Source organism: Stegostoma tigrinum, chromosome 9 (assembly GCF_030684315.1).
Source record: "Stegostoma tigrinum isolate sSteTig4 chromosome 9, sSteTig4.hap1, whole genome shotgun sequence".
NCBI lineage: Eukaryota > Metazoa > Chordata > Chondrichthyes > Orectolobiformes > Stegostomatidae > Stegostoma > Stegostoma tigrinum.
This window is the reverse complement of record NC_081362.1, coordinates 48,200,311-48,221,107: the sequence shown is the minus strand read 5'-3', so window position 1 is coordinate 48,221,107 and position 20,797 is coordinate 48,200,311. Positions and strand designations below refer to the sequence as shown.

The following is a 20,797-nucleotide window of genomic DNA, read 5'->3' as shown; positions in this document are numbered from 1 at the left end:
GCATCACATCCTCTTCTTCAGCCATCTGTCATACTGGAACAGCTTCTTCAATTATGTGTGTATGTCAGCACTTGTAAGGATATTGCTGTTTGTTTACATTCACCACACACAATCAAGACAACAACTTTTCTCTTCAAAGGTCTGAGTTGCCAAGTGGATTGATTTTTGTTGAAATAAATGAATGTTTACACCTGACGAGTTCACCAGTGCTTAACTGTCATAACTATTTGGTACTTTTGTCAACATGAAGTTGTCTTTTGTCATTTCACTTAGATTTTGTCACTCACTTATGTTGTACATCTGACTGCAAAAGCTTTTTTAAAGCTATTAGAAGAGTAATAGCAGCATATTAGTGGCTGGGCTGGACTATTTTCAGAAGGACTGCCCTGTAAGCATCTGGACTGGATTTAGTCAATGTTTTATGATTTCTTTGACAATTTTCACTGCCACCTCAACCTTTCCATATGAATGGAGATAGTGTGGAGATGGTGTGTGCTATTGAATTTCCATCTCCTTTACAAAGCGGCTGAATTCTTCACTTGTGAATTAAAGCTATTGCCACTCATTGCTAAATTGGAATGCGGTAACAACTGAAGTGTGCTTACAGGTGTTCTACAAGCCCGCTGCTAGTTGTTGGTTCCGGCTGGTATAGCTCCTCGAAGTCAGAATAGTAATTGATGATGACAAAATAATCAGTTCCTGTGAGAATAAGAATGTCTACTCCAAACTTTATCCATACACTGTTTGGGATGTCTTGAGTGACTGTTTAGTTTATTTAGCACGGTATTTGTTACAGATGTCGCACTGGCTGATGCTGACTGTTAATCTCATTGCTTATGTTTGGCCAGTAGAGCACTCCTTATGTCTTCCTGAAACTAAATTCAATGCCTTGCTGGCTTGCATGGATGTGCTTCAATATGCCCTTTCACATCTCCATTTGAATAATGATTTTCGTTCCTTTGTAAAGGATGATATCTTGAGTAATCACTTCATCTCTGTATTTCTGATACTCTCTTATAGCAACACGTCTGTTTTTGATGGTTTTAGGCTATCCTTTCATTGCTACTTCCTGTAACACTTATAGAGTTGTGTCTTGTTTTCTTGATCTGAGTGAGATGTTTGTATTTCAGATTCAGTGTCTGTTGGGTTAATGACTTCCAAATCGTGTCAATGCTAGGAATCCTCATTAAATCCAGAAGATTTCACATCCTGAACTTTCTTCAAAGAGGATGCTGCTCTCAACAACATATGGGTATTGTGCATCTGCATTCCTTGCTTGTATGTCACTTCTAAATTATATTTCTGCAAGTGAGGTAACATCCTTTGAAGCAGATGAAAATGGTTTGAGAAATCTGTTTTACGGTGGCTTAGGGTCAAACTGTACCATCACATGGTTCCTTCCAGATAGGTATTGAGAAAAATGCTCTTAATTAAAAACAGGTGGCAGGCACTCTTTTTGAATCTCTGCCTAGCATTGTTCAGTTTGCTTTAACGCCCTGGATGTAAAGCCAAGTCTTGTGTCACAGGGTAATTTCATCGTTGACACTATAGTATCTCAGCAATGGCATCATCTTCATTAATTGTTTGGTTTGATCGAAAGCTGCTTCTTGCTTAAGCTCAGATACTGTCTGTAATGAATGCTTTTTGTAAGTGTTCATTGTACTGTAAGCCAGCATTCATGAAAATGGCAAATTTGTAACATTTGGAATACAGAGAATTCCAAGAGTAGTTAAGTGGTAACATTGGATTCTGTCCTGCAATAGGCGCAAGGCTTATTGCAAATATACCCAAAATAAAGTGAAAGAAAAATCTGCAATGTTTCGAAATTAAATGTACTGAGCATGTTACTTAGAAACAGTAGTCAACAGCTGTGCATGTTTAATAACCCGTGGTTCAAAAAAGGATTTAGACAAGAAAGCCTGACAAAACAACCCCATTAAAGTCCAAATTGCCACAGGTGAAGATCCCTACAAGGAAAAAAGAGAAGACACTCACCTTCAGAACAAAAGGGCTTCTCCTCACCTTCTAGATCTGCTTCTGCATTCCTTCTAGGCGCTAAAAGATCTCAATCAATATTTCTCCTCTCCCCTCTCACTGCCCTCTAACCATCAGAGGCTTCTTCTGTCATATCCTCCAACTGCCAGTCAGCTGCACATGTAATACACACGTGAGATTGCGACCCCAAATTTAATCACAGTTGCATAATGGCTGAAATAAAAGTTTCACACTGGTGGAGAATGTAACGGAATGATGTGATACAGCACCTTTTGAGGTTTTCTCCTTCTCCTTCTCAGAGGTAGACAAGTGTCTTATGGAGATGACAACTCTGTGAACCTGTGAGGAGATACAGAATTATCAACAGTTCTCGCTCTTCCATGGGAGCCCACAGAATTGGTTGCAGTTCACAGATGCCTGTGCATGGGACGACAGGTAAACTCTGCTCGTCTGCTGCTGAGTTGACTTAGCTTTCTGTGACTGAATTCTGTCCTCACCATCTGCAACAAATCAGCCACCCTAATGCCCTGTCAGCTTCAAGGTCTCCTCTTAAATGGGACTGGTCTGAATCCTGCCTCTGAATTCTTACGCCTTATTGTCTTGTAGAAACTCAGGCGTATAATGCTATACTCCAGCAGACATGATTTATAGTCACTTTGCCAGCTTACTGCAGTGTTTGTTGCCAATGGCATGTATTTGGCACTGAACAACTTTGGGGTAACTGTGTGTGTCCACAGTGCCAAGCTTACATCCCTGACAACAGCCCTTCCTTTCTAAGGAGCTGTTGTAACCTTCACCCATTTCCACTAACAATTGTGCTTGCCTCCATTTCTACCCTCCCATTTGCTCATTTGCTGCCCCCTAAAGGAAATTGAGGCCTGTCACTTGCCATTATGGAAAAGAAATCAATGACCCCCTTAGAGCACTACAACCTAGTGCTCCAGAAGATGCCCACTCCCTCCCCGAATGTTCCTGACCTCTTCAATGGCTGGCGTCCAGATTACTTGCTCAGATGCGAGGTCTTCTCCCTTACTCCTTAGGGAAGAGGACCCCCTTCCTAGCCTATATAGTCTGAAGCAGAACATGCGAGAAATTGACACTGAAATGTATATAGGCCTTCTGGGACTTTGCCTCAACTTGCCCACTGTGGCTTCTTCGAAAGGATTTTGTGTGGTCACTAGATCCTGGATAATCGCGGGTGGAGGGGGATGTGGTGGAGGCTACTGGCTGTTGTGGGATGAGTTTCGCTGGTTTTGAGAGAATTGGGTAGAGGTTCGCAGGTTGCTGGTTGTTGTTGGGGTTAGGAGGACGTGTAGATTGCTAGCTACAGTGTTGTGGCAAGGGGTCACATGTTGGCATTCTGACAGGTTACTGGCTGCCAGATCATTTCAGGTCTCTGTTTAAATCAGGGCTCATTGCTGTCAGCAAATCGAATTTGGTCATTTTAATCTGAGTGCAGGCTTCTACCTGCATTCATGTAGAATGAGCCATTGAGGCTGGCTTTTTTCACTCTCTCCAGTACTGTCAGTTTAATTTGTCTTTCAGTTTCAGAAATATCTTCTCCAGTGACCCAATCTGACCTTACCCTGCTCAAAGACCATCACAGTGTGAATTTTTAAAACATATTCATTCATAGGATGTTAATATCTCTCGGGGAGCATTTATGACCTATCCCTAACTTGACTCAAAAGGGGATAGTGAAGTGCTGCCTTGAACTGCTGCAATCTTTGGGGTCACTCACAGTGCTGTTAGGGAGGTAATTCCAACATTTTGACCCAGCACCACCAAAGGAATGGTGATGTTGTTCCAAATCAGAATGGTGTTTGACTTAGAGTCATAGAGATGTACAACACGGAAACAGACCCTTCGATCCAACTTGTCCGTACCAAACAGATATCCTAGGATAAATCCAGCATTTGGCTCATATACCTGTAAACCCTTCCTATTCATATGCCCACTCCAGATGCCTTTTAAATGTTATAATTGTATCTACCTCCACCACTTCCTCTGGCAGCTCATTCCATACACGCACCATCCTCTGTGTGAAAAAGTTGCCCCTTACATCCCTTTTAAATCTTTCCCCTCTCACCTTAAACCTGTGCTGTCTAGTTTTTGACTCCCCCACCCCAGAGAAAGGATCTTGTCTGTTTATCCTATCAATGCCCCTCATGATTTTATTAACCTCTGAGATCACCCCTCAGCCTTCGACACTTCAGGAAAAACAGCCCCAGGCTATTCAGTCTTTCCCAATAGCTCAAACCCTCCAACCCTGGCAACATCTTTGTAAATCTTTTCTGAGCCCATTCCAGATTCACAACATCCTTCCTGTAGCAGGTTGACCAGAATTGCACACAGTATTCCAAAAGTGGCCTAACTTGGAGGAAGCTTGCAGCTGATGGTGTTCCAAGGCATCACTTGCTGTTGTCCTACTAGCTGGTATACACTACTGCCACTGCCTTGGTTATAGAGAAGTGAATACGGAAGATGGTGAATAAGATGCCAATCAAACATGCTGCTTTGTTTTGGATGGTGTTAAGTTTCTTGAATGTAGTTTGAACTGATCTGTTACTGTCTGACCTTTTTATTGGCATAATAATTGTATACATTACATATTTATATTCATGTACATGAAAAGCAGGGCAAATCCAATCCGGCCAATGACCGCCCCATCAGTCTACACTCGATCATCAGTAAAGCGATGGAAGGCGTCATAGCAGTGCTATCAAGCACCACCTCCTCAGCAATAACCTGCTCAGTGATGCCCAGTTTGTGTTCCACCAGGGCCACTCAACTCCTGACCTTGTTACAGCCTTGGTTCAAACATGGACAAAACAGCTGATTTCCAGAGGTGAGGTGAGAGTTACAGCCCTTGACATCAAGGCTGTATTTGACCAAGTGTGGCATCAATGAGCCGCAGCAAAATTGGAATCAATGGGTATGCGAACAAATTCTCCAGTGGTTGCAGTCATACCTGACAGATAGGAAGATGGTCGTGGTTGTTGAAGGTCTGCCATCTCAGCTCCAAGACATCTCTGCAGGATTTCCTCAGGATAGCGTCCTAGGCCCAACCATCTTCAGCTGCTTCTTCAATGACCTTCTCTTCATCATAAGGTCAGAAGTGGGCATGCTCGCTAAAGATCGCACAGTGTTCATCGCCATTTGCAACTCATTGGATACTGAAGCAGTCCATATTCAAATGCAGCAAGATATGGACAATATCCAGGGTTGGGCTGACAAGTGACAAGTAACATTTGTGCCACAGAAATGCCACGCTATGACCTTTATCGATAAGAGACAATCTAACTACCACCCCTTGGCATATAAGGGTGTTACCATCACTGAATCCTCCACTATCAACATCCTGGCAGCTATCTTTGACCAGAAACTCAACTGGACTCACCACATAAACACAGTGGCTATAACAGCAGGCCAGATCCTAGGAATACTATGGCGAGTAACTCGCCTCCTGACTCCTCAAAGCCCGTCCACTATCTACAAGGCACAAATCAGAGGTGTTATGGAATACTCCCACCTTGCCTGGATGAGCGCAGCCCCATCAACAAGAAGCTTGACAACGTCCAGGACAAAGCAGCTCACTTGATCAGCATCACATCCACAAGCATCCATTCCCTCCGTCACCAATGTTCAGTGGCAGTAGTGTGTACTATCTGCAGGATACACTGCAGAAATTCACCAAAGATCCATAGATAGCACCTTCCAAATGCACAACCACTTGTATCTAGAAGGACAAGGGCAGAGACATAAGGGAACACCACCACCTTCAAGATCCCGTCCAAGCCACTCACCGTCCTAACTTGGAAATATATTGCCGTTCCTTTACTGTCACTGTGTCAAGGTCCTGGAATTCTCTCCTTAATAACATTGTGGGTCAACTCACAACAGGTGGACTCCAACGGTTCTAGAAGGCAGCTCATCCCCACCTTCTCAATGGCGATCAACGATGGACAATAAATGCCAGCAACACCCACATCCCACAAATGAATTTTATTTTAAATGGCCAGTCTGGTTCAGCTTCTGTTTAATGGTAGTTGCCAGGATGTTGATAGTTATTAACACCATTGAATGTCAAGAGGACATGCTTAGATTCTCTCATGTTTAAGATCGTCAGAGTGTGGCACTTGTGTGGCAAGAACGTTGTCAGTTGTCAGCCTGACGCTGAATGTTGTATGCATCTTGCTGCATGATAAACTTGAGTTACATCGGTATCTGAGGAGTTGCAAATGATACTGAGCATTGTGCAATCAGTGAACTTCCCCAGTTCTGACCTTATGGTGGAGGGAGGGTCATTGATGAAGCAGCTGAAGATGGTTGGGCCTAGCACACTCCTCAAAGGAATTCTTGCAGAGAAGTCCTGGAGCAAAGTTGATCGACATCCAATAACCTTCATTTGTGTTAGCTATGACTCCAACCGGCAGGTACATCACCTGTACTACAGCTAACTACTCCAACCGGCAGACAGATTTTCTCCTGATTCTTGTTGATTCTGTTTTCCATGGGCTCCTTGATGCCATATTTGTTCAAATACTACCTTGTTACCAAGGATAGTCATTTTCACCTTACCTCTGGAGTTCATGTCTTCTGTACAAAACTGGTCACGACTGGGTATGGCTGGATTAGAGAGCTTAGATCTGACTTGCTACTTGTGGGATCATTAACCCTGACCATGGTTTGCTATTTCTACCGTTTGTTGTGCAATTAGTCTGGGAGGCAGAACTGCCTGTTTTAGAAATGCTAATTAGCTATCCTTTAGACTCTGAACTTCATTGTATATTCAAACAAAACAGAATATCAAAGTATTCTTTAAAGAGCCAGAAGACCAATGGTGTGCCACAGGGATCAGTTTTGGGTCCATTGTTATTTGCCATTTATATAAATGACTTGAATGGTTAATAAGTTTGCAGATGACAACAACATTGGTAATACAGTGGATAGTGAAGAAGGTTATCTGGGAATACAGTGAGATTTTGTTCAGTTGGGCCAATGGGCTGAGGAATGGCAGATGAAGTTTAATGTCAATAAATGCAAAGTGTTGCATTTTGGTAGGTCAATCCAGGACAGGACTTACACTGTCAATGGTAGGGCTCTGGAGAGTGTTATAAAACAAAGAGATCTAGGATTAAAAGCTCATAGCTCCCTGAAAGTGGAGTCACAGGTAAACAGGGTGGTGAAGAAGGCTTTCAGCATGTTTGTTTTCATCGGCCAGAGCACTGAGCATAGGAGTTGGAACATCTTGTTGCAGCTGTACAAGACATTGGTAAAGCTATATTTGGCGTGCTGTGAGAGTTCTGATTGCCCTGTGAAAGAAAGGATATTATTAAACTCGAAAGAGTGCAGGAAAGATTTACTAGGAATCTACCTGGACCAGAAGATTTCAGTTATCATGAAAGGCGAGATAGACTGGGACTTCTTTCCCTGGAGCTCAGGAGACTGAGGGTTGACCTGATTGAGGTCTTTGAAATAATGAGAGGCATAAATAAGGTAGCTAGCCAACAACTTTTTCCCAGGTAGGGTAGTCTAAAACTAGAGGGCATAGGTTTAAGGGGGCAGTTTTTTACACAAAGGATGGTGAGTGTCTGGAATGAGTAGAGGTAGTGGTGGAGGTGAGTACAATTTTGCCATTTAAGCATTTGGACTGATACATGGACAGGATAAGTATGGAAGGATATGGATCAAATACAGGCAAATAGGAGTAGATTAATGGTGAGAACTGTGTAGCATGGACAGGTTGGACCGAAAGGCCTGTTCCCATGCTGTAAACCTCTATGATTCTATTCCCCACACCCTGAGACTTTGGACACTGATAGTATATCCAGTGTTAGCATAGATTCTGCAATTGTTGACAAATATGAACACCTTTCAACATCCGCAGCGATGTTAAGCAGGGCTGTGTGTTTGCCCCCACCCTGTTTGTCATCTTCGCAGTCATGCTGAAGCACGCGTTTGGGACATCAACTGATGGCGTCTACCTCCACACCAGATTGGACAGAAGGTTGTTCATTCTGTCCTGGCTGGGGGCAAAATCCAAGGTTCGTGAAGTACTCATGAGAGACATGTTGTTGCAGACGACGCAGCATTGGCAGCACACTCTGAAGACCAACTGCTGCACCTCATGGACAATCTCTCAAGAGTCTGTCAGGAATGCAGCCTGACCATTAGCCTGAAGAAGACCAACGTGCTGGGTCAAGGCATTAAGCACCCCCCTATCATCACCATCAACAACTATGAGCTGGAGGTAGTCCACGAATTCACATACCTCAGCTCCTCACAGACAGCCTCTCTCTGGACTCCAAGATCAACAGTCGGATCGGACAAGCAGCCTCCACATTCACCAGGCTGACTGAGAGAGTCTGGGAGAACAAAAAGCTGACTATGAACACCAAGATTGTAGTCTACAGGGCCTGCGTCCTCAGCACACTGCTTTACAGCAGTGAGACCTGGAGCCTCTATTCCAGACAAGAGCGGCGACTCAACGCTTTCCACCTTCGCAGCCTGAGACGCATTCTGGACATGAGGTGGACCGACTGAGTCACCAACACCGAAGCCCTCACCCGTGCTCAGGTACCGAGCCTCTTCGCCCTACTCCAACAACACCGCCTCCGCTGGCTGGGTCACATACATTGTATGCCGGACGGGAGGATCCTCATCTTTGTTTCAAGGATGTCTGCAAAAGGGACATGAAGTCAATAGACCTGGATGTCGAGAGATGGGAAGACGTCGCAAAAGATCGTTCACGCTGGAGACGGGAACTACGCAGAGGGCTGGAGCGAGGAAGAAGAAACTGAGGCTTGCCGCTGAGGAAAAGTGCGCTCGACGGAAAGAAAGCAACACAGCAACACTGGAGGAGAGTGTCTTCAAATGTAGTTGCTGCAATTGAGACTGTCACTCCCGTGTGGGCCTGTAGAGCCACAACAGACGCTGCGCTACCACCAGCAGCTGAATCAAAACTCTTCAGTGGTCTCTCGTGACTGACGGATGCCACACACATATGAACACCTTTCCCCTTTGATCTGTAACATTCAAAATATCTAGCGGAATTCAGACAGGTCGCATGACCGCCATTCCGCCATTTTGCACTAAAGACACTGTCCCAAAACAAAACAATCTATGTATTTGTAATATTAAAAACTAAAAGAACAGCTGATACTGGGAATCAGAAACAAATCAGAAACTGGGGAGGCTCTTAGGAAGGGTCACTGGACCTGAAACATTAACTCTGATTTCTCTCCACAGATGCTGCCAGATCTGCTGGGCTTTTCCGGCAATTTCTGTTTTTATTTCTACCATTAACTTGCGTTGTCCCACAGCTCTATGCAGCAGTGGTAAGATGAGAAGGTTTTGACTCGTCTGTCATCTCCTCCAGATACTCATCATTCTGAGATGAGCAAGAACAAATGCATATGTGCCTGTGAGGTGAGGGGAGAATCTGCTTACTATATCTGGAAACTCCTTGTCGAGTGCTCCGAGTGTTGTCTGTGGCTCGTCAGCCCTTGTGCCAGTGGCCTGGACATGCCCAGTAATCGCAGTGACAGAAGAATATCCTGCAACTATGCAGAAGCCAATCAGCAAGCCAGATCCTCTATGTTTAAGATAGCTACAGAGCTGTCAAGATCTTTGTAGACCATGGGCAGCCATGGCCTGATGAGCAAATCAGGAAAATACCCAGATGTGCTTGGATTAACTTAGACTTCATACAGTATTGTCTTTGGCAACGTTGCACAGACATTGTCACTTGGACATCTATGGATAATTAAGACCTGGACTTTGCACTTTCTAACTTTCTCCCAGGTATAGACAGCTGTTTGGGGTTTTTGCTGTACCCACCGTATCCTTCTCTGCTGAGCCAATGCAGTAGGTGGTCCCCTATCCCTCCTGCTGTCCTGTGGCCTTGTTGGTGCTTGAGTTGTCTTCTCTCTGAGCTGTTCCTCAGAGGGTCGTGGTGGTAGGGAGTGGGCACGTTTGAAAGCTGAATAGTCAGCCTTAAATGCAAAAGTAGAGGCAGAGATCAAGAGGCTGGAAAGTGAAGGAAGCATTAAACCAGTTCAGTTTGAGGAATTGGCAACCCTAGTCATTCTGATTGTGAAGCCTGACAGATTGGTTCGCCTTTGTTGGGATTTTAAACAAACAGTAATCTGCTTTTTGCTGTTGGATAAATATCCAATCCCTCACAAAGAGGATTTATATACAATGCTGCCAGAGGGTCTGTTCTTCACAAAGCTGGATATGAGCCATGTGTACTTAACAATTATGGTTAAGTGAGGATTCCCTGAAGTAAGTTACAGTTAATAACCATAAGGGTTTTACCAATATAAGAGACTGCCATTTGGTGTATTGTCAGCCTGTGCAGTTTTTCAACAGATGATAGAGAACATTTTACAAAGTCTACCCCAGGTAGCCATTTATCAAGTTGACTTGCTAATTAGAGGGCTGACAAGTAAGGAGCACTTAGAGAACTTGGACATAGACCTTAGACATTTTGACCAGGTAGGCATACACCTTAGAAGGGAGAAATGTGTGTTCCAGGCCCTCCAAGTAACCTATTTAGCCTACAGTTGATAAGACTGGTTTACACCTGTTGGACAATAAGTGACTGTGATCAAAGGAGACCGGGCTCCCATGTTTGTTTTGGAGCTTAGGTCTTTCCTTGGACTGGTTAATTATTACAGAATATTCATACATAAACTGGTCTTCATTTTGGCACCTTTAGAACATAGAACAGTACAGCACAGTACAGGCCCATTGGCCCACCATGTTGTTCCGAACTTCTGCACTAAACCTCAGGTCTATCTAACCTCCACTGCTACCTTATACTATCATCCATATGCCTAGCTAATAGCTGCTTAAATGCCCCTAATGAGGCTGACTCCATTACCACTGTCTGGCAATGCATTCCATGCCCCTACCACTCTTTGAGTAAAGAACCTACCTCTGATGTCTCTCCGATATCTACCTCCTTTCACTTTAAAACTATCTCCCCTCGTAAAAGCTACCTCCACCCTAGGAAAACATCTCTGGCTGCCTACTCTATCTATTACCTCTGATCATTTTGTACACCTCTATCAAGTCACCTCTCATCCTTCGTCTTTCTAAAGAGAAAAGCCCTAGCTCTCTCAACCTTGCCTTGTAAGACCTTCCCTCCATTCCAAGCAACATCCTGGTAAATCTCCTCTGCACCTTTTCTAATGCTTCCACATCTTTCCTGTAATGAGGTGACCAGAACTGGACACAATACTCCAGATGTGGCCGAACCAGGCTTTTGTATAGCTGGAGCATAACTTCACGGCTCTTGAACTCAATCCCTCTATTAATGAAAGCTAACACACCATACGCCTTCTTAACAACTCTATCCACCTGGGTGGATCAACTGTCTTTGCACCAACTCTTAAGAAAGAGCCATCCTTGGAAATGGTTATATAGCCAAACCTAGTGAAGAAATAACTATCATCCTGTAAGGTGTTGGCACGCTATTCCAGGCGAGATCTGGTTTGACATGCGATGCCTCCACATAAGGCCTTTGGGGTGTATTAGCTCATAGGTGGCCCAATGGGAAGAAACGTCCAGTAGTGTATGCATTTGTGGTTTTGACCAGTGCAGAGTGTAAGTACATCCAGATAGAGAAATTAAGTTTGGCAGTCTTATTTAGAGTCAGGAAGTTTCACCAATACCTTTATGAACCTAAATTTTTAATATTAATGGACCACTAAGTCCTACTAGGTCTACTTAAAGAGGATAAGGTAGTGCCACCCACAGCTTCAGGTCGAATTCAGTGGTGGACTCTGAAGGGTCTAGGCCCGAAACATCAGCTTTCCTGCTTCTAAGATGCTGCTTAGCCTGCTGTGTTCATCCAGCTCTACACCTTGTTAGCTTGTAAAATTACAAGTTGGAACACCATGTGGAAAGCCAAATAGCAATGTGGAAGCATTGGGCCACCTCCAGCTGGCAGGTACATCACCAGTACTACTGCTAACAGAAGAGTCAGTGATGGTTTTTAATTTTATGGACATATTTCTAGTCACAGCTGACTGTATCAGACTTTGAACGCAGAAAGATCTGCCTCGGGCAAAACTGAAACAGCTTGTGGTGATGGGAGAAGTCAAAGGGCCATCACAACCAGAACTGAAATTTTTTTGGACCTGGAGAGACCAGATCACAGCAGAAGACTGCATATTATTATGGGGCGCAGGAGTGATAGTCCTGGGCAAAGGTTGCTGCCAGACACTGGCTTAACACAACCAGGTTCATCCAAAATGAAGATGTTGGTGTGAAGTTTTGTTTGGTGGCCAGGTTTGGATGCAGACATAGCCATGTTGGTAGGACAGTGCCCGGAGTGCCAATAAGGACAAACGTTCCCTCCAGCAGCTCCCCCACATTTGTGGGAATGGCTGGTTAAACCCTGGACTTGGTTACACATTGACTATGCAGGTCCTTTAATGGGATCAATGTTCTTAGTCATTGTGGACCCCTACTCAAAATGACTGGACATGCATAGAGTTCATTCACTCATTCATCAAACATGATGGTGGGGTGGGGTAGTGTGTGCAATAGAAAAGCTGCAAGCATCTTTTACATAACACAGGTACCTGGAATAATTGGTCGCAGGTAATGGCATCATTTACCAGCAGAGAATTTAAGTCAAATAGTATTTGACATATAACGACAGTTCCATGTGATCCATCATCAGATGGTCTGGCAAAAAAAGCAGTCCAAACATTGAAGACAGTGTTAAGGAAACAGCCTACAGCTTTACTAGACTTCAAACTGTCCTGGTTCCATGCACCAACAGAGATAGCTCCAGCAGAGTTGCTGATGGGGAGTAAATTGCACACCAGGTTTAATCTGATTTTCCCAGATCTGGGGTCAGGGTGAAATGACATCAGGAACACAAAACTCCGCTAATCAAGAGAGATAGTTCACTTCAGCTGACGAAGTTTGGTGTAGGAACAATAAGAATAGCCCTACATCGGTAAGAGTCATAGACGATGAGGTCAGGTCCAGTGATCTGTAAAGTTCAGATAGGTTGACGTGCTGAACATGCATGTGAACCATGTGAAAACTGCAAACTTGTAAACAGCATGGAATCCAAGTGTTCCCGACTCCTTGATACCCTTTCCCACGTTTCTGGATCCCATGAGTTCTCTCTCTGTCAAGTATTGAAGGTACCCCAGAGTCTGAGATGGGCACAGCGGATATCACAGCCTCAATGCCTTTTGTTGACTGAAGAAGTGAATGAATTTCTTCTGAGATGCTCCAGGCGCAGGAAGTGAATACCGTGCATTACACGGCACCTACATCAGATGTAGAGTTGGAAGAACTTTACCTGGTGCTAAAATGCCCCAGGAGAAACGATTTTAAAAAATCGGTATATGTCCTCAGACTTAGAGTGGAAGGGATGTAGTGCTTGTAACAAGGTCAGCCAAATGGCCCTCAAAGAACATGAGTTCTCTGATTGGGGCTATTAATCTGGTACAATCAGGGAGCCCTGACTAACAGATAAGAACAGGAGTGTCAGACATCCTAGATAACGGGAACTGCAGATGCTGGAGAATCCAAGATAACGAAGTGTGGAGCTGGATGAATGCAGCAGGCCAAGCAGCATCTTAAAGCTGCTTGGCCTGCTGTATTCGTCCAGCTCCACACTTTGTTATCTTACGTTAGACATCCTGTTCACTCTGGGAGCTGGCTCTGATGGAGCTGGATCAGTGTCAAGGACTCTCCACGTGACTTGGTGACAGGATACAGGCCTCTGAGGAGTCATTTCAGTGGAGATCTTTATTTACTACAATGTGGGGCCCTTCATTTACCACAGTATTTATCTTATAGGTTTTGAAACCGCATTTATGAAAAACCTCCCCACAAAATTTGACATGAAGCATCTGCTAGGTGGCCATTTTTTTCCTGGAAAGCATTTAAGATTTTCTAAAAGAGTTTAAGTGCCTCATTTTGTTCATGTATGTCTAATTACAAAACTAATTTTTTATTCTAGAATTACATAATTTTTTTGGGCCTCCTTTAAGTCTGGCCTGCAGTTTGGTACTGAACAAATTACTTTATGGTATGCATGCACCCAACGGGTTTAGATATTTGATATAAGCCTGTTTTCAATTAACTTTGTTTTGACTATCCACTGTAGTTTAACGTCAACAGTGCAGATTCACTTGATTCTGGAATGCATCAGGATAGAGTGAAGATAAGAAATGAAACAAAATGTTGCATTGTGATAAATTTATATGGGAAGCAGTAAACAAAATAAAATCAATTTAATGCTGTTGTGGGACAAGTTTGGGAGTAATTAGTAGGGGGTTATATGTCAACATTATGACCTTGTTAAAATGTTTTACATACCATTGTTGGAACTCGACTATCAGTCACCACCCTCTAAAAAGAATTCAGATGGGCCTGTAAGTTATATTGCAAACAACATTGAATTTATTTAATGGAAATGCAGTAAGCTCTTTTTCCTATTCCCAAAGTTCTGTTACATATGGTACACCCTTATTATTAATTTTATGTAGTTACTTTAGATTCTAATAAAATTGATTCAAAATGTACCATGTATGGTACTTCAAGTAAATATATATCGCATTATTTTGTTTCATGAACTTAAGTTGAAACAGTGTTAGGTGAAGTTCAGCAGATTTTGCTGAGCTGTTGCCAATATTTTGTGAGGTCGGGAGGTTAAACAATAGATATGGAATGCAAGAAGTGTTCAAGCTATAGTCTTATTATAGTAATTAAGGCATAGTAGATACAGACTGTATTTCACATTTACATTGTTTCTATTGTATCTAACAATAATAATCTATTATCTATTGAATGTTTTCTTCTCATTAAATGTAATGTGTTCTTAAAATCAAAAGCAACATGGTTTTTCTGCATTTATGTGATTTTAAAATTTGATTGCGAAATTATGGAAATAAAGCAATGTTATTTCAGAAAAAAACAAGTACAACCAGATTATTTTCAAATTATTTCATCAAAGTAAATTAGACATGTTTTTCCTACTTTATTTGATACAAAATTGAGGCGAAGATCTAGAGTTTGGAAAATAATGGAGTTTAATATCCAAATTGGTATCAGTGTGTAAAGAAAATTGCATTTTTTTGGTGACAAAGAGACATGCCATGAGTTGTGAAGCACCGGATAATGCGAGACAATTTATACCATTCCACATTGTCAAATTTGGAGCTCACGCCAACATTCCTGTCAGTTTCCAGATGTTGTTGCATTTTTGCACTTCTTAAACAAACTAAATATGATGTACTAAGTTAGAACTGATATTCAGTGATGTAAGGGTCTTTTAAGAATGAGATTTATGTTCCTGCAGAGCTGCTAGGACTTGGGATAGTTGCAACTGTTAAGTCTCCTTCCTACAGAAAGTAAATTGTACCAAGAGGTTTTTAAAATTTGAAGCTTAATATTTTGTGCTACTTTTGTTGTCTGTCTTTTTTGTATCAAATTTGATTCTAGGTCCTCCTATTTTCCATCTTTTGTTGCTTTGTAGCTTTTTTCATCATAATTTAATTGGACACTGTTGTGAGTAAGTGTTGATTCCGTTGTATATTAAGGCATACTAACATCATTGCACAGTTGTTAGCTTACACCTCAGATATATTTCAGGCCCTGAAATTGCCTCATTCCGTCTTCTGGATCCAGTGGTTGTGTGTCTAAATTTGAAAGATTATAATTTGGAGTAGGGTATGGAGCTTCACATGAAAACAGGATGGTAAACGTGGAAGAGAAAAATTGACTTTGCAAATTCCGAACCAGCTAATCATGGCTGGCTTTTCTGTTCATCCAGCAATTGTCTTGTGGCTCAGAGATTCCTTTGACAGATGACTTTGGTGTAAACAACTCCTTGAATAGATATTAGAATTAGAATTATCCTTTACTGTCACATATTCTCAATGAGTACAGTGAAAAGTTTACATGTTGCTACTCACAGCGCCATCTTTGGTACAAAGGTACAGCTTCTTTAGTTACAAGATCTTAGACGATAGAGAAATAAAATCAAATGTCCAGTGTTGCAGAGGTAAAAGTTCGGAACAACAGACCGACTGGCACCTAGCTTCCAGTCTGCATTGGGTCCTGGATCCAGACTGCATCAGACTTCACCTTGAAGATGCTGAGGCTGGGAGCTTGACCACCACGCCGGGCCAAGGACGCCACGCCAGGAGGCCGCTACAACAGATACGGAGACCACTATGCCAGGCTGGGAGGTCACCATACCGGAAGGCTGTTACGGGAGGCCATTATTGCAGGCCAGGAGATTACATTGGCAGGAGGTTGTTACAGGAGGCCACTATGCCAGGCTGGTAGGTTATCGCACGGCGGAGGCTGCAACGGGAGGCCACTAACCAGGCTCGGAGGTCACCACACCAGGAGGCTGCTACAGGAGGCCACTATGCCAGGCTGGGTGGTCATCACATCAAGCTTGAAGGTTGCCTCGAAAGGCTGCTTGCCAGGCTGAGAGTCACCAGAGGCTAGGAATCGGCAGAGGCCAGGGGTCATCACCGGATGCTAGGAGTCATCAAGAGAAGCAGAAAGAAACCATTAGAGGGGAAAAAAGAAAAGAAGAATGGGTGGATCGGATGAGTTCAGGCTCGAGCTTCCTCCTCTACTGCATTATCGGAACTTTGAAGTATACAGTGTTGGTTGCAGAAACACTATGCATTTGTGGAATGGAATTCCTTCCTGCTTTTGATTCCAGTTTAAAAGAGAGACTTGCATTGCCACCATTGTGCTGTGGATTGTGCGAATTCCTGAATTCTGTTGAATCCTAGTGCTTCCTGTTTCTGGATTTCACTGGAAGTAGGGAAGGATATGTAATGATTTCTAAGACTGTTAAGCCTAAGCAGCCCTATTATCCAGAATTGCCCAGAGAACACTGCTATGTAACTTGCATCATTCATGACACCCTTAAAGATTTCAGGAACATAAATATTTAGTGCTATTGCCGTAACCAATGGAGTCCTGGCTGTGCTTTAACATCTGAGCCTTAATGCCACATAGACACTGCTCTGTGATGACCTCCATGACCAAATGCAGCCTCCATTTGCACTGTTCATGGAATTATGTGAATGTAGAAGTTGTGCTCTATTAAGACTTGCTGAGGGTCCCCTTCCGTCCCACTCTCCAACAACAGTCACTACTCTTCTCTCCGGTCACATCTCTTCCTCTAATTCTTCATGTAGTTCAAAGGGCATGCCTAGCAAATGTCAATGACCACATTATCCGTTTTTCCAAGTTGATTCCTATAAGGTATGCAATTAAGTAAAGTCCTGAGAGAATTGTTATTAATGATGTCGATACATTGTTAGTGACGTCTTGATCAAGAGTCTGAGGAAGTCTGTTAGGTCTAAACAATGATTTTCAAACACAGTGTGGTCAATTATCCCAGTCAGCCAGTAAACATTGAAACCGTAAAATGGTCAAAATCCTCAACAACCACTTTTTTTTAAACTGCGGGTTCAGATGCGTTTTTTTTCATTGAATGAAGTTATAAAATATAATATTATCTGCCAAATGTAGGCAGCATCTTCAGTGAGTCTGAACAGGCATCCCTTTAAGAATCTTCTGGACAACTACTCTTTGCATTCACTTAAACCCCTTTACCAAAGCAACTTCTTGTGATAAATGTCGGCTGTACTGACATCTCAGTTGAAGTTCCCAGCATTTTATCACCTAACATTTTTAGACAAATCAATAACAGTGCCTTTGCCCAGACGACAGCAGATCTCTCTTGTCCTGGATAAATGCACTGTTGATAAATCTGGTTATCATTGGTCAACATTATTGATATTTCAGTGACTTTTAGGTAGAATTTTCAAGGAACCTTGGAATACCATCTGGAAGAGAGGCAGGGTGGTCATAAAAACAAGAGGAAAATCCTATTGAACTATATTCCTGGCACCATGGGTTTCTGCAGGGGATGAGGTGGTAACAGGTTTGCTTACCCAACTGGCTGTAACCGAGTAGCTAAGTGTGAAAATGTGGCCCTCAGTGACAGGCTAGGTAGTCATGAAAGACAGATGCTTCCTTCACTGGGAAACTGCCATGTGAACAAACCCTGGAGCTGTAACAGTGTCCTTTACTGTGGGGGCTTTTCTCTAGCTGTCCAACAGCATTTGGCTTTCAAACAGTGCCCCCCCTCAAGTTGTGCTTGGCCACAGGGAATGGAGGCACCTTTGCTTTAAACTTCCCTACATCCTTTGTCAAACCTAATCTCTGATAATGGAACTGCTGATCCTTCAGTGCTGCCTCACCTCCTATGGCCCTGATTTGGATATATCTCACAGAGATAGCAAAGTAATTGACTATCTCTTCCAGAATCTTCCACAGAGTCCAGCTGTTGCCATTTCCAGGTTTAAGTCCAGGTTTCATCTTGACGGTGGTATCGGGAACCAGTTACAAAAATATTGCTTTTCAACATTGAAAATGGCAGATGTACCTGAAAATATAAGACACCATCCTGTGTGCAAAATAGGATGAAAAGTGGTTCATACATTCCTAATCTATTATGTACATGCATTCATACTGCAGGTTTCGGAAATTGTTTTTTGTGTTCAACGTATTTTTAAAAATGTAAACTAAATATCTTCTGACAATTTGTTTCGACAACGAGCCCACCGCAAGGCATGCACTCTGGTGCTCCACACCAGGATTTTCCACCACTAGGGGCTACTTCCTGGTGGTATTCTTGTCATTTCTGGGTTTGACGACTCAGTCCTCCTAAGTGCAGTCTCAACAATGCCACAGCTCCAAGGGGCACTGAGCCCTGCTGACCTCTGATTGGCCAGAAGCTGTTGGGGAAGGTGACCAATGGAAAGTGTTTATCAGGTACAATTAACTAATGTAGGCTTACACTGGTTTTCAGGCCTGTTGATGGCCACCAATCCCATTGTGCCAACCAATTTCTTGTGTGTCAGTTTGAATGATGGGGATGTGGGAAATATCATGGAAAGCTGTGTATTGAAGCACAGTTCATTCCTTCAAAGAAAGTAATTGCAATTTATTTGAATAAATTACCTTGCTGTGAACTTAAGTTTGTATACATTTTAGGTCAATATAATCAGTACACAAAACTTATTGCAATCATTCAGGTATCTATTTAAATAATTATACAAATCAGGGCAGGACTTATACACTTAATTGTAAGATCCTGAGGTGTGTTGCTGAGCAAAAAGACCTTGGAATGCAGGTTCATAGTTCCTTCAAGTTAGAGTCGCAGGTAGATAGGATGGTGAAGAAGGTGTTTGGTATGCTTGCCTTTTTTGGTACATGCTTTGAGTATAGGAATTGGGAGATCATGTTTTGGCTGTACAGGAAATTGGATAGGCCACTTTTGGAATAGTGCATTCAATTCTGGTCATTGTGCTATAGGAAGGATGTTGTGAAACTTGAAAAAATTTGGGAAAGATTTACAAGGATTTTGCCAAGGTTGGAGGGTTTGAGCTTAGGGAGAGGCCGAATAGGCTGGGGCTATTTTCCCTGGAGCGTCGGAGGCTGAGGGGTGACCTCAGAGAGGTTTAGAAAACATGAGGGGCAAGGGTAGGGTAAATAATCGAGGAGTTTTCCCTGGGATGGAGGAATCCAAAACTAGAGGGCATAAGTGAGACGGAAAAGATTAAAATGATCTAAGGGCAACATTTCCCCGCAGAGGGTGATGCGTGTACGAAATGATCTGCCAGAGGAGGTGTTGGATATGGGAAAATCCTGGCAAATGAGACGATTTTTTAAAGATACCTGGCTGGCATGGACAAGTAGACAGAAGAATTTGTTTCTGTGCTGTGCAGCTCTATGACTGTCTGACTCTATGAGCAAGTGTTATTTTTGTACTGTAAAATATGTCTTGAAATTTTAATGAAATCACATTTTTTCAGATTCCCACTTTAGATATGAGATTTAGCTGTTAAATGTTGCTTTTGAAAGAAAAGATTTTACATTTATACAGCACCTTTCATTATCTGAGGACATTCCGAAACACTTCACAGCCAATTAAGTACGTTCAGTCGTTCTTATATCCAAATATGGCAAGAGGTTTTGCACACTATAAAGCCAGGTAAACTGCAATACAATTAAAACTAGATAATTTATTTTCTTTATATTCATTTATATTTATTATATGCTAGGATCACTCCAAGGAGATTTCCCATATTTATCTTCAAACTTGTGCCACAAGATCTATTACATTCATCTGAGAAGCCATACGAGGAACTGATTTATTGAACTGAATTGAATGATATTTATTGTCACATGTATTTAATAAGTAAATACGATGAAAAGTATAATATGTCGCTATGTTCTGGCACCATTTTGAGTTACTGAAGATATTAAGATACAATAAAATATAATTAAAAACAGAGTTCTTCCTCCGTTCTTGTGTTCCGTTCAACATGGGGGAGGTGGGGGTCTCCACAAAGGGATCCAGGCCCTTCAACACCCCATGTCACAGTCCATCTCAGGAGTCCCACTCTGGGGCCACTGCTGCATTGCCAAGAGTACCACACCAGGCCTAGCACATCACTGCCAATGCTGCTGCTATTCCCATCAATCTGCCAGAAGTACAAGTTGAGGCCTGCCACATTGCCACATCTGACTGACACTGACCACACATGCCATTTTCTCTGTCAATTGCAGAGGCCACCCTGCCATTGCCGCCATCTTGAAAACCAGTGTCACTGGCACCGCCTCGAGTCCTGTGCTGGGCTGACCTGCGTCAAAGTCACCATGTTCCAGAGCCATCTCTCACTGCTGGGCCCACACTTGCTGCTGTTGCAAATTCTGT

General features: G+C 42.8%; 1 protein-coding gene across 6 annotated transcripts in view; it reads left to right on the top strand.

The window, feature by feature from the left end:
- LOC125455049 (acylphosphatase-2-like) overlaps positions 1-20,797 on the top strand; it is a 246,219-nt gene that overhangs the window by 84,270 nt on the left and 141,152 nt on the right. The window contains exon 4 of one of the 6 annotated variants that reach the window (XM_048536556.2): positions 1,131-1,252. The exons of the other annotated variants lie outside the window; for them this stretch is intronic. Within the exon in view, the coding sequence (XP_048392513.1) occupies positions 1,131-1,252 (122 nt within the window). The remainder of the gene's footprint in view (positions 1-1,130; positions 1,253-20,797) is intronic. 6 annotated transcript variants of the gene reach the window in all.